The following is a 13253-nucleotide window of genomic DNA, read 5'->3' on the forward strand; positions in this document are numbered from 1 at the left end:
ATTTAGGACTGGATCTAAAGTTTGTTCCGCCCTATAATTTTCAATCCTTAGTCAAAATCAATGGCTTGCAATTCAATCATAACTTAAGGGCGAACAAGCTTTGGTGCTCTAAAATAGAAACTAGGTTCATCTTGATATTAATTGACGAATCCAATTTTGTTGGGATTATGGATTAGTTTCATGAACTCACCCGGTAACTGGACTGTGGTTTGGTTCCCAAGTGGGTTCATGGAACTAACAGGCTCAATTCTAATTTTGTGGAATCAGTCCTTAGTGGGCTTTTCCAAGTTTCAAGGTGGAAATCACTCGTTTAGATTATGCCCACCTCTAATACTGGTAGTTTGTTCAGGTAGCGCTAATGTGGCAAATCTTCACAGCATTTCGTAAGCATAATAACGGATGCACTAATCTGATCAAATAAACATGTTGTTAGAAGTCCAAATGGCCAGAAAAAAAAGTCAAGGATCACGATTGTTTGTTTTCTGAAAATACACGGACGATGGCTGCCTTCGTTCCAATAGAGAAAGGAAACATCATATGATAAAATTCTAAAATGAACTGAGAGATGAAAATCAAAATTTTATTTGTTCGTAGTCCTTATGAGCTGTGACTGTTGCGGTGGCTACGCTGTGCGGCTGTGATTGGTTCGTCTGTCCCAATATCCTCCTCTGCATCGTTTTGTTATTCTTGGAATCTGTACCGATAATGTGATAAATAGTAGACCTCTTCTCTCGATTGTCTTCTCTACCTAATCGGAACCAAAAGTGACAGGAGAAGACTTCCTTTTTAAGTCAATCGCCAGCCATAAACTCAAATCGTAGTACTCGACCTTCGAAGAGATCCAGGGTCGAAGGCGAATCTCGCTGAAATCGTCGTGGCTCACGTTTGCTCCTTCGGGTCCTCTACGCTCAGTTGACCCAGTCAATTGGCGTCTTTACGTGAAACACGATTCAGCGAGACATTCATATAATGCGACCTTCAGCTTGAGCCACTGTATCTCACTCGAGCCCCTTCTGTCTCTGCTATATGCCACGAAAGCTCTCCTTAACATTGACCTCCTTCACTACCAGCTGTCACCTTCCGTGTCTCTCCGCCTTTGACTGTCACGGACTCAAGTTGTCATAGTACTCGACCTTCAAAGAGATCAAGGGTAGAGGACGAGTCTCGGTAAAAAGCCCGTGGGAAAGCTTCGAAACCCCGTCGAACAAAGTTGGAAACTTCGTAAGAAAGGTGCCCACGGAAACAAAGCGGGCCATGGGTCTGTGGCCGATGGAGTGAAATCGATCGTGAGTGAAAATGGACCTTTTTAGCCGAAGTATCAACCGTTTGATTTTGTCTGACACTGAGCAAATATGTGGTCCCCTACGTTTGCTCTTTCGGGTCCTCTACGCTCAGTTGACTCAGTCAACTGGCGCGTTTACGTGAAAAAGGATTCAACGAGACATTCATACAATGCGGTCTTCAGTTTGAGCGACTGTATCTCACTCGTGCCCCTTCTGTCTCTGCCATAAGCACACCAAAGTTTTCCTCTTTCCGACTGTTCTTGTACTTCTGTTGTTCCCCTCTAAAATTCCTGAAATGGGTGTCGAGAGCTCCATAAGTTCCAATGTTTTGCTTCGCCTTGTCATTACCATTTTGACGATTTTTTCCTTGGAAGACTGGGTTCCATTAGTGAGCTTGACATATGGATCCTGCGAGTCTGACGAGTGCGGTAAGGTCATGATAGGTTATCCTTTCGGGAACGACTCTGAACGATGTTGTCCTCAAGACCGACTGTTGAAACTAAATTCTTTCTGGAAGGGCCATGTTTCTTATGATTATCAATCTCTTGGGTTGATCTCAGAGTTTGGGAGAACGGGCAATGCTTGTTTTGTTCCACCTAAGAAGTCTCCTCAACCGCCCAGCGCATCTGATGCTGATGTTCCCGGCAGTAAAGTGCTCTCCTTTCTTAAATCCAATCACTGGTCTTTCCACCTAGCATTTCTCCGTAATTGCACCGGCTCCCCAAATGGTGATTATTCACATCCTGACTTGACTTGCCCCTCTGCCGGGGCCAACCACTCTTATGTCGCTCTTATAGGTAGACCAGACGACCTTCATCTTAGTCGGTTAGCGTGCGAGAGTCATGTTATTGTATCTGTTGTATCAACCGGAGAGGATTGGAAGAAAAATGAAAATAATGAATCAGCCAAGGAGGAGTTGAAGCACGGGTTTAGACTGCAATGGAATTTAACCTCCTGGGAGAGTTGTGTTAAATGCAACATGGGTGGAGGCAAATGCTGGGAAGCGGATGGAAGTTTTCTGTGCATCTGTTCTGGTAAAGCTTATCCGCGTACATGCAAAGGAGGTAAAACTTTTCGATTAATTCCCCGTAATAGCAACCGCTTAAAATCTCCCATGTGTTTTTCGGCGGATGTCCTCGCGATGCTCTCCGAACTTGATAAGGACTTCAAAGGAAGAGGAAGAACTTTTTGGCTTCCCTTGGTTCTCTCTTCTCAGTTCCTTTTTCCCACCTCGGCTTTATTCAACAAGCCATTACTTTTTTATTTATATTTCTTTCGAACGTTCTTTTGTAGATCTGCTTGTTTTGGGGAAAATTTTATGATAAAGAAAATAAATTCCGTGGAAATCATTTTTAAGAAAAATATATTTTTCTCTTTTCGAATTAGGGAATTCATCTTCCTAACTTTAAATATGTATATTTCTTTCGACCAAAAATGGTTTGACTAATCATTTTCAACAAACCTTCGACGAAAAAAAAAATCATTTTCAACAAATCAAACATAGTTTGCATAGTCGCTTTTGTAGTTTTAGTAGTTAGATGGATTCATAGCAATGTCCAAAAGAAAATACCATTTGCTTAGCTAGTTCCAATGTGAGATGCAGCGATGCGTTGAGGATCATAGATGATTAGTGAATTTACGATACACTAGACAAAGAGGAAAATGTAAAGTGAAGAGCTTTTTCCACGTATGTTTGCCCATGCATGTTTTGCATAATACTCTCCATTGAGCTTAGTTCTGCAATCTCCATAAGGTATGCGATGTTAGGGAATATGCATTTGTTCCTAAGATGTATTGTGTTAAGTGATATTTAGTTGATCGGTAAATTTTTATGTCAAATCAAGGAAGCCATAAGAAATTTATACAACGTATATGCATGTCATCATATCATGATATGACATACATGATTAGCCAGGTTTCCTTAGACTTCTGGAGGGAATAATTTAGCCAAAACATCCATCAATAACTTCTAAGCTAGATATATATAAACATCATCATGAAAGGTTCTTCCCTAATCTTTTTTCTTTCCTTTTGTTTGTCTATTTTCGCTTTTGAAATCCCAATCTACACCTCTTTCTGAACTGAACTGAATTGTTATGGTCAACAGTTATGTCCTTTTTCCTTTGGCCAGAGTGATATTTCTCTATTGATTGTTTGTTTGATTATGGATCAAATCACAATCAATGTTAAACTATATGAAAACGTCACTAATGTACACGCCTGTAGAATGTTTGGACTTTTGTGCATAATTTGAACCTTAATGGTTTTGTCCAGTGACTTTACAGACCTTTTATATATCACATGGTCAAATTATAATATCTAAGAGGGAATTCACTAGTGAGAATATCGTATTGACAAACGTTTTAGAGGGCATATGTACCCTGACCTCTCAGGTAAATTCGCCTCTCTCTCTCTCTTCCTTCACATTCTTCGACTGTCCTGTAATTTCTTAGAAACAACTAAAAGAACGCATACCAACATCATGAGAGAATAATATAATTTGTCTTCTGGCTATAAAGAACCAGAAGAGAAGACATCACTTTGCAAGTCAATTGCCAAGCCTTCAATACCAAAAAAATGAAGTGTTGGCTGACCAATTGAATTTTGTGGACTCCCCACTTAAATATGGTGTGTTAAAGTAATAGGACCTTTCAATCACATAAACATGAGATCAATCGATAAATATAGCATACTCGAATCAAAAGAAGTTACTATTGATCCAATATGAGAGAATATGTGTAACGACCCAAGCTCTACTGTGTAATATTGTCCGCTTTGGACACTGAGTTCTCACGGCTTTAAAACGTGTTACACAGATTAGAGAGACATAAGCCTTATAAACTAGCCCCAGGACTCCCCCCTAAGCGATGTGGGATAGGAGACACACCTGCGCGCTTGGGCCGTCACAATATGTATTCTTGTGAGTATGATTCTTCACCACTCTATCTTGACTGGAGCTGTCAAAATGGGTCATAAACCCATATTATAACTCACTTTCAGTTAAATGGGTCATATATGAGTCAAGTAAAAGTTAAATATGGGTTACAAAGGGGTCTTAGAAAGTAAAGCAAGAAAAGAAATGGGTCTTAACGAGTTATTAGGAAACTCACTTTGAACCCATGACCTTCCTCCTCTACATCCTCAATTCTTTCTCCTTCCATCGATCGCAAATCTTGGGTGAGCAGAGCATCCCCTTTCCTTTCCGATCCCAATCGCTTGCAGCCATCGCCTACCCTGTCGTCATGCCGCCATCTTCGTCGCTGATCCTGAGCTTGCCAGCCTCAGGCGAGCGACAAGCTCACTGGCCTCGACAGAGCTCAAGCTTGCTTGGATCGGGTGAGCCGCAAGCTCACTAGCCTTGGCCGAGCTCGGGCTTGCTTGGATCTAGCAAGCCGTGAGCTCCCCAGCCTCAACAAAGCTCGAGCTTGCATGGATCAGTTGAGCCACGAGCTTGCCGGCCTTGGCCAAGCTCGAGCTCACCTAGATTTGGTGAGTCGCGAGCTCATCAGCTACAATGGAACTCGGGCTAGCAAGCTCGAGCTTGCTTGGATCAGCCGAACCTAGAGCTCGTCGGTTGCAACGGAGCTTGGGAGCTCGAGCTCGCCTAGACAAGTCAAGCCTCGAGCTCGTCGAACCATAGCTTGGCCTATCACCATCGATCGAGGAACAAGGGAGAAGAAGGAAGAGGAAAAAGAAAGAAAAGAGAAAAGAAGAAAATAAAATAAAATAAATAATAATAATAATAATAATAATAATAATAATAATAATAATAATAATAATAATAATAATAATTTCAAAAAATTTACAAATAATAAGAAATTATATTTTAAATGATATTTGGCAGATAGATATCCATATACATACCGAAAATGTACTTTTAGAGGAAGCTCGATGTTGTCTATATTGAAATTCAATCAATTTTGAAATAGAAATCATGATGTAATTTTTAACTTGGTGAACTACAATTAAGAAATCGACCAAAATAAAAAGAACTACAATTAAGAAGCTATGCATTCTCACATTCAAGAAGATTTGTTATAAAGCAAATATTATTTTCATGTCAATCATTAGCTTATCAAACTTTTTCTTATCAAGAGTTCTTCAAAAGTATTTCAATTTAAAGGTTTTTCATTTTTTTATTTACTAATTTTATATTGTTTATTTACTTTTTGAATTTGATGTGAAGCTTTTATTCAAGTAATTGAGTTAAATATTAATGTGTTTCAATAATATGGGTCGGGTCGGGTATGGGTCATCAAATTTACATCGCATGAAAATTGGTCAGAACGGGTTAAATGGATCAATATGGGCTTGACCATTTTTGACTCAATCCAAATCCAACCCGACTCACCTATTTGACAGCCCTAGTCTTGACGATAATTCCATCCTCCGGCAATCTCTAAGTTATCAACACGCACAAAATCAAGAGGTAGCATCATCTTACTGATCATGCTGCCTCTCCCTCCACTCAGAACCTCATATTAGTACTCCTGTTTGCAGCCTTATCGGCAAAGCTTTCGGTCTGTGTGATGAACAAGCACTTCCAAAACTGCAGCATCACCAGAACCTTTGGTGGCCACAACATCACCTTCCCATTCTCTGTCCTAGACCAACAACCCTCTTACTGCGGCTTCCCTGGCTTCGAATTAGCTTGCATCGACAGCAGTCTGATCCTTAACCTCTCAGGCGATGACTTGTCGTCCGCGATATCTTTTACCAGAAGTAGTCGCTCCGCATCTCCAACACCGCTTTCTCAAATAATTTGACCTTCTCTTGCACGCCTGTTCTCAAGAACTTGACCCTTCTATCGACTCATTTCCAAATTAGTCCGAACATAGCCGCCACTCTCTCTCCTTTACAACAGCAACATCTCTCTCCATGCGGATTACCTTCTTGGGACAATTATTACTTGTACTTGAAAAGAAGACCAGGACAGTGTTGTTCGGGCAATATAGGGAGATGACGAAGATGGGGAAGTGGTGAAAGCGTCAACAAAGTGCGAGTCGGTGGTAAAGGCGCCAGTGATGGCGGAGTGGAGAGGGTGGAGGGGAGAGATAGAGGAGGCGTTGAGGCGTCATGCTGAATTGGACAGCACCCAATTGCAGCGCGTGCGAGGAGAGTGGTGTGGCAAATGTGGAATCAATCAGGAGCGCTTCAGGTGTTGCTGTCCTGTCCGGGCTTTCGTTTGGGTTTGTGCTCCTGGTGGGCTTATTAATTCTTCACCCTGTGTCTGAGCATAATACTCTCTTCTCTTTATGAAACGTTGATTAACATCATCGGATTGTGCGGGTCGAGTCGAGTGCACTTACCTTTCTGCCTTGGATGTGCTACGAGTTAGCTCTGAATCATAAATATTCAGGGGCTTTACGATCTCACCGCACAGCAGAGTTTTCTTGAGGGTCAGAACAGCACAGCATCTGTCCGTTTGTCGAAATATTCTGTCGTTGCATGAGAGTATCTCTCGTTGATTGATTAGGGAAAAATCTCTTAAGGATCCATGATCTGTTGAACCTTAACTCCTGTGCGAACCAAGGTACCTTGAGCCATACGGCACTGATATTGGATTTACTCATTCTATCATTTCCTTGCCTTATTTCTTCTTCCTTGTTTAACTGTATACTATCATCTTAATCCTTGTCCTCTTTGTATTTTGTCAATGTATTCGTCAAAGTCAATGTTCTAATACAATCCCTAAATTTATTTTATTTTCCCTCTTAACTTGATTCTTTAGCACGAGTATCAAACTAGTCTTTTTAAAGACATGAAATAAGAGTGACTGTGATGAGTGTGGATCAAATTATGATCCACGTAGCTTTCGATCTTACATGCATAACATCCTGCTGTTTCAAAATGCATTCCTACTGGTTTCATCATAGTTTTTACTGGAAGAGTTCTCTGACAAGGATTTGTGTCCTTTGTAACAGCGCAACATGGCGATTTGGTGATGAAAGTCGCAATAGGTACTTCATTAAACCTACACTTTGTCTCATATAGAAGTTCACTGCTTGGAAACCCTGATAAAGTTTTGCTTTTCTATCATTAGGACCTTAGACTAGTAGAATGATGGACTGAAATTGTTGCACACGAATCTTTTGCTTTTCTCTAATCAGCTGCATCAGGAGTTGGGATTGCAATTGTCATTCTTGTAGTCTATTCCCTGAGGAAGAAACCACTGATAAGGAAACATATGGCTATGGTGATGGGAAAGAGAGAACATTCTGTGGCCGCACAGCAAATTGAGGGACTGATCTCTTCGAGGAGATATACCTACAAAGATATCAAGAGGATGACCAATTCTTTCCGGGAAAAGTTGGGTCAAGGAGGTTATGGTTATGTGTACAAAGGCAAGCTTCGAGAGGGTCGACTTGTAGCCGTGAAGCTTCTAAAGAATTTGAAAGGTGACGGGGAAGAGTTTATCAATGAAGTTGCAAGCATAAGCAGGACATCTCATGTCAATATTGTCAGCCTTCTAGGCTTTTGCTTTGAGGGGAGCAAAAGAGCTTTAGTTTATGAGTTCATGCCCAACGGATCATTGGAAAAGTTCATATTCAAAAGCGACGCTTCAAAGTCAAATCGACAATTGAGTTGGGAGACATTGCACAACATCTCCTTAGGCATAGCACAAGGGCTAGCATACCTGCATCGAGGCTGTAATGCCAGGATCTTGCATTTTGATATAAAGCCTCACAACATTCTTCTTGATCGGAATTATTGTCCGAAGATATCCGACTTTGGTCTTGCCAAAATATGTCCTAGAGAAGGGAGTATCGTGTCGATGTTGGGTGCACGTGGCACTGCAGGCTACATTGCCCCTGAATTGGTCATAAGGAACATCGGAGGGGTTTCTCACAAATCGGATGTCTACAGTTATGGCATGATGGTTTTGGAAATGGCCGGAGGGAGAAAAAATGTTGAAGTTGGGGTGGACCGTACAAGCGAGATATATTTTCCTCTTTGGATTCATCAACGCCTTAAACTTCAAGAAGAACTCGGGTTGCGCGGTATCGCAAATGAGGAGGACGAAGGAATTGCGAAGAAGATGATCATAATCAGTTTATGGTGCATTCAGATTGATCCAAGAGATCGACCACCGATGACTCAAGTGGTGGAGATGTTAAAAGGAAGTGTTGAGACCTTGCAAATTCCCCCAAAACCAACCTTGTCATCCCCCTCATCGAGATCCCCCATAGCAACTACAGATGACAGTTTATTTCTGCAATTTGATGTCACGACAGCATCTGTATAAATTATTACGATATACTTATTTTAAGATTTTTTTTTTCTTGGGTGCTTCCGTTCGTGAAAGATCAAATCTTAATTCTTTTTCTGATTGTTAGATTGTAGTTCCTGCACAACATTGTTGACACCCTAATTTTGCTGATCGTTCAAGTGTCCATTTTTTTGCAAAAATATTTATAAAAAAAAAAAAAAAAAAAAAACAGAGAGAGATAGCAAAAGTTTAATTAAAAGAAAAATGAGCAAAAATGAGGTGGAGCGGGCCGGCATGTCCGGCCCACTCTTTTAATAAATTTTCGGTCAGCCACTTCTTTCTTCTGGCCCATCTTTCCTTATTGCTTTAAGTCTTCGATTTGAGCCCACATCAGAACCTAACAAAAGAAGGCCCAGCTCATCACCCATCTTCTCTCCTCTGCACACGCGCGCGGGGCCAGCAGAGGGAAGGGGAACGCGTGAGTGACGCCACCGCCGTGACGACGCAAGCAAAAGGGATAATCCAGCTATCGTCAGAGGAGAGGTGGGCGAATGGGCGAGAGGCATAACGGAAAAGATGCGTGGGCGTTCGAGGGCGTGAGCAGCGCGAGCAAGGCGTGAGAGGAGCTGGCTGTGTTTGGGGAGAAGGTAGAAGGCGCTCGGATTTTTCGCAGGGGTTGGTTTTGGAGAGGCTGGAGAGTTTTTTCCACAAAAACTAGTCCTCCTTTTGCTAGACCGAGAGAGTGAGCAGGAAGAGAGAGCGAGCTGTTATATTTTAATGGTACGTCCGTCCATGATGGAGTGTAATTGAGACGCACCGTCTTGTTTTGATATGAAATAATGGAGAAACGTCTATTGAAAGGGTGCAGGGAAGTTATCTTTTGAGGGAAATTATATAAATAACTTTTGAAGATAATCGTTGTAACGGTTGGCAGAAAGAATGTTCTAAAAAACTGTTATCTCTCTTAATCTCCTCTCTCCATCAAAGAATAAAAGGCAATTACATTACTATTTTGAGAAGATAATCGGCATTAATGCTGTAGAACGTGAATACTTGTATTCAAACCATCGTGAAATCGTATCGTCCGTCGTTCGCTTGTGATTCAACGTAAGTTCCTAGGTAATTCGTTTATTGCGCATCGAAAAATTAGGGCATGCATGGTTGTGTTCTTTTGTTCTGTTTATGAACAAAATTTTGTTTTTTTTTGTTCCCGAGAACAAAAAAAGAGCAAAAAACGCGTTTGTTTGCGTTTTTGTTCAAAATCTGTTTTTGTTAGGAACAAAATTGGAACAAAATAAGAAAAAAAATTGTTTTTTTGTTCCTAAACACTTTTTGAAGAACAAATTTTCTCTCTCTTTCTTTTCTTCTCTTTTTTTCTTCTTCTTTTTCTTCTTTTTCTTTGGCCGGTGCCGGCCTCGCCATGGGCGACAATCGGTCGTTGAGGGCTGGCGACCTCACCGGAGCGTCGCGGCCCTAGCAGGCTCGGCCTCGCCTAACCACGGTGAGGCTCGGCCTCGCCGAGGGCCGGCTAGCCTCGCCGTGGCTGGGCAAGGCCGCGGCCCCGTAAGCTGGTCGCCGGCCTCAACATGGTCGACGACCGGCCAAAAGAAGAAAAAAAGGAAAAGTAAAATAAAAATATTAAAAAATTAAAAGAAACAAAAAAGAATATAAATTTACCAAACGTGTTTCTATTCATTTTTATTCTCGGAACAAGTTTGCAAACGCGTCTTTTCTGGTCAAAAATTATTTCCCCGAACATAAATAGTTTTTTTTATTTCGTTCTCCTAGAACAATTTTGAATAGAAACACAAACAAACGCACCCTTAGTTGTTTCTTCCGCCAACTCTTCTTTTTGGCTTCCGCTGGTTTTCTATTCTCGGTTCCTTTTTCCCACCTTGGCTTCATTCACGAAGCCAGCTTCATTCACCAAGCCATTCATTTTTATTTATATTTCCTTCGGATATTCTTTTGTAGTTTTAGGATTTGTTTTGGGAAAAATTTTACGATGAAGAAAAATGCATTATCGAGAAATCATTTTCAACTTTCTAGATGGGCAACATTCTTTTGTAGTTTTAAGACAAGATTGTTCTCAATCATTCACTTGCAATTAGATTGTTCTCAATCATTCACTTGCAATTTAAAGTGATGATCCAATTTATTTTTTCCTTTTATTTGTATTTTTATTTTTACTTCCATTTAGAATCCATTTGCCATAATTAAGCATTTCACTTATTTTGTTTTGGTCTATTATGGGTATCTTATATATATATATATATATATATATATATATATATATATATATATATATATATATATATATATATATATATTGAAGGAATTATGTTTTCATTTTTATTTTTAGATTTTAATTATGTAGAAATAAAATTTGTCGAAAATAATTTTTTTTTAAGAAAATATATATCAAGTCTCTTTAATTAAGACATCAAAGAATTTGTATTTTTTTTTTCTTTACTATTAGCCAGATACTTTTACACAAAGCACATGAGACATTATAAGAGTATATAGGAAAACACTAAAATTATCGATGTGAAAAAGTTATACATAATGAGGCATCTTGATATTTTTAACGTAAACACTTCATGTATGCTATGAATTTTTGTCAATCCAAAATGATGAGATTCCATTGACATTTGAAAAAAAAAAAAAATTGTATAATTTTTTAAATAATAAAATTTCATCTTTTAAAGTTTCACGTTGGAAAGTGTAACTGTGATTTCATTTTGGAAATCCTTTAAAGGATTTTTTTCCCAATCCTATCATCCCGTTTGATGTATCTGTACATAAAAGCCAACCGGTAAGAAGTGGATTGATTATGATATGCACAACAAAAGTGTAAAATTATAAAATAAAATAAAAATTCATTGGGTTAAAAATTATCTATCTATTTTTTAAAAAATATTTTCTTTGATAATCTATCCATAAGTTTGTTAGATAACGAAAAAAGAATTAGGTTCCCTGAAAATTTTCTTTTCAACAAAACTAATTTCTATGGAAAAAAAAATCTGTCAATAAAAAAGAAAACATAGTGCTGCAAAAACAAAACAGATCCTACATAGAAATAGAAAAAAACTAAGAAACGAATTTGTGGCACTAGTTTAAATTACAATAAATGCTTTGGGGCAATTTTGTCTTTTTCAAAATTTGGGTGGATTTAATCATATAATGGGTCGACATAGCGTCGCCCTCTTAGATTAGGGAATTATTTTTCTAAGTTTAAGCATGCATATTTACTTTAGTCATGAATGGTTTGACTAATCATTTTTAGCAAAACCAAACATATTCTGCACAATCGTTTTATAGTTTTAGTAGTTAGGAAAATATTGTGTGCTTAGCCAGTTCCAATGTGAGATGTAACAATGTGTTGAGGATTATAGATGATTACTAAATTTAGGATACACAGGATAGGGAGGAACATGTAAAGTGAAAAGCTTTTTGTGCGTATGTTCACTCATGCTTGTTTTGCATCAGCTTCAAGTTGCGATTAAACACTAAGCTTAGTTCTACAATCTCTAAAAGGTATGTAAAATTAGGGTATATCCATTTGTTCTAAAGATATATTATGTTAAGTGATTTCAATTGATTGGTCTAAATTTACGTTAGATCAAGGAAGCTATAAGAGATTTGTACATCATATATGCATGGCATCATATCATGATATGACATTCATAATAAGCCAGCTTTTCTTAAACTTCCAGAGGGAAGACTTTAACCAAAACCTTTATCAACAACTTTTGAGTTAGATATACATAAGAATCATTATGAAAGGTTCTTTAAAAATTCCAATTTAGACTAGTTGCCGAATTGAACTGATTTGTTATGGTTGATAATTATGTCCTTTTTTCCCTTGGCTAGAGTGATATATCTATATTGTTTGTTGGTTTGCTTGTGGATCTTATCACATTTGATGCAGAACTTCATGAAAACATTGCCGATATACATTCCCGTGGAGTTGTTGGACTTTCATGCATAATTTGAACTTTATGGTGTTGTTTGATGACTATGCAAAGTTTTTATATATCAAATCGTCAAAGTATAATATCCCTAGTGAGAATATTGTACTAATAGACCATTTGAAGGGCATATAGGCCTCTGATATAGCTAGTATAAGCACCTAGAGGGGGGTGAATAAGTGTAAAAATAATTTCTTGAGAAATGAAAGCAATACTGGACTAACAACAGAAAGGAAGTTCTCCTTTAGTTAACAAATCGAACTATGATCAAAGTAAAGCGGAGAGTAAGGAAGAGAAAATTGAACACAAGGTTTATAGTGGTTCGGCTTATTCCAAGCCTACGTCCACTCTTCTACACCGACGACCTGCCGGCTGGATTTCACTATGAACAAAAGAGATATTACAACACTGTTTTCCCTTGATTCCACAGTGTAGATATTCTATCACACTTCCTTAAGGTCTCTCAAAGTATAAACTCTCTTTTGTGTACAAGATTTCGCTCAGTAAATGAATTGACTAAGAATCAAAGAGCTTCAGACTTTGGAATTCTTCTATCGTGCACTTCTCGAACAACTGGAACGTCTTCCTTTTATACTCATTTGTGCCATCATACCCGTTGGCACTTACCAAAGGGATTCTTCCAATCCTCCCGTTGGACATAATCAATTAGGAAGATTATTCGAGCTATTAAAGGAACATGTCGATAGTCCATCAATCATGCTCGTCCATACAATCAAGATCTTGGTTTCCATAAGTAGAACCTTCTAGGAATACTTCATCAATCATCGG

General features: G+C 38.9%; 1 protein-coding gene across 1 annotated transcript; it reads left to right on the top strand.

The window, feature by feature from the left end:
- Positions 1-6766: 6766 nt before the first annotated feature.
- Positions 6767-8564, top strand: LOC120294575 (PR5-like receptor kinase). The gene is made up of 3 exons (XM_039314738.1): positions 6767-6816; positions 7208-7243; positions 7394-8564. The coding sequence occupies exons 2-3, from the start codon at positions 7228-7230 to the stop codon at positions 8527-8529; spliced, it is 1152 nt and encodes a 383-aa protein (XP_039170672.1). The 5' UTR covers positions 6767-6816; positions 7208-7227; the 3' UTR covers positions 8530-8564.
- The last annotated feature ends 4689 nt before the right edge of the window (positions 8565-13253 follow it).

The sequence above is a fragment of the Eucalyptus grandis genome, chromosome 6 (genome assembly GCF_016545825.1).
Source record: "Eucalyptus grandis isolate ANBG69807.140 chromosome 6, ASM1654582v1, whole genome shotgun sequence".
Taxonomy (NCBI): domain Eukaryota; kingdom Viridiplantae; phylum Streptophyta; class Magnoliopsida; order Myrtales; family Myrtaceae; genus Eucalyptus; species Eucalyptus grandis.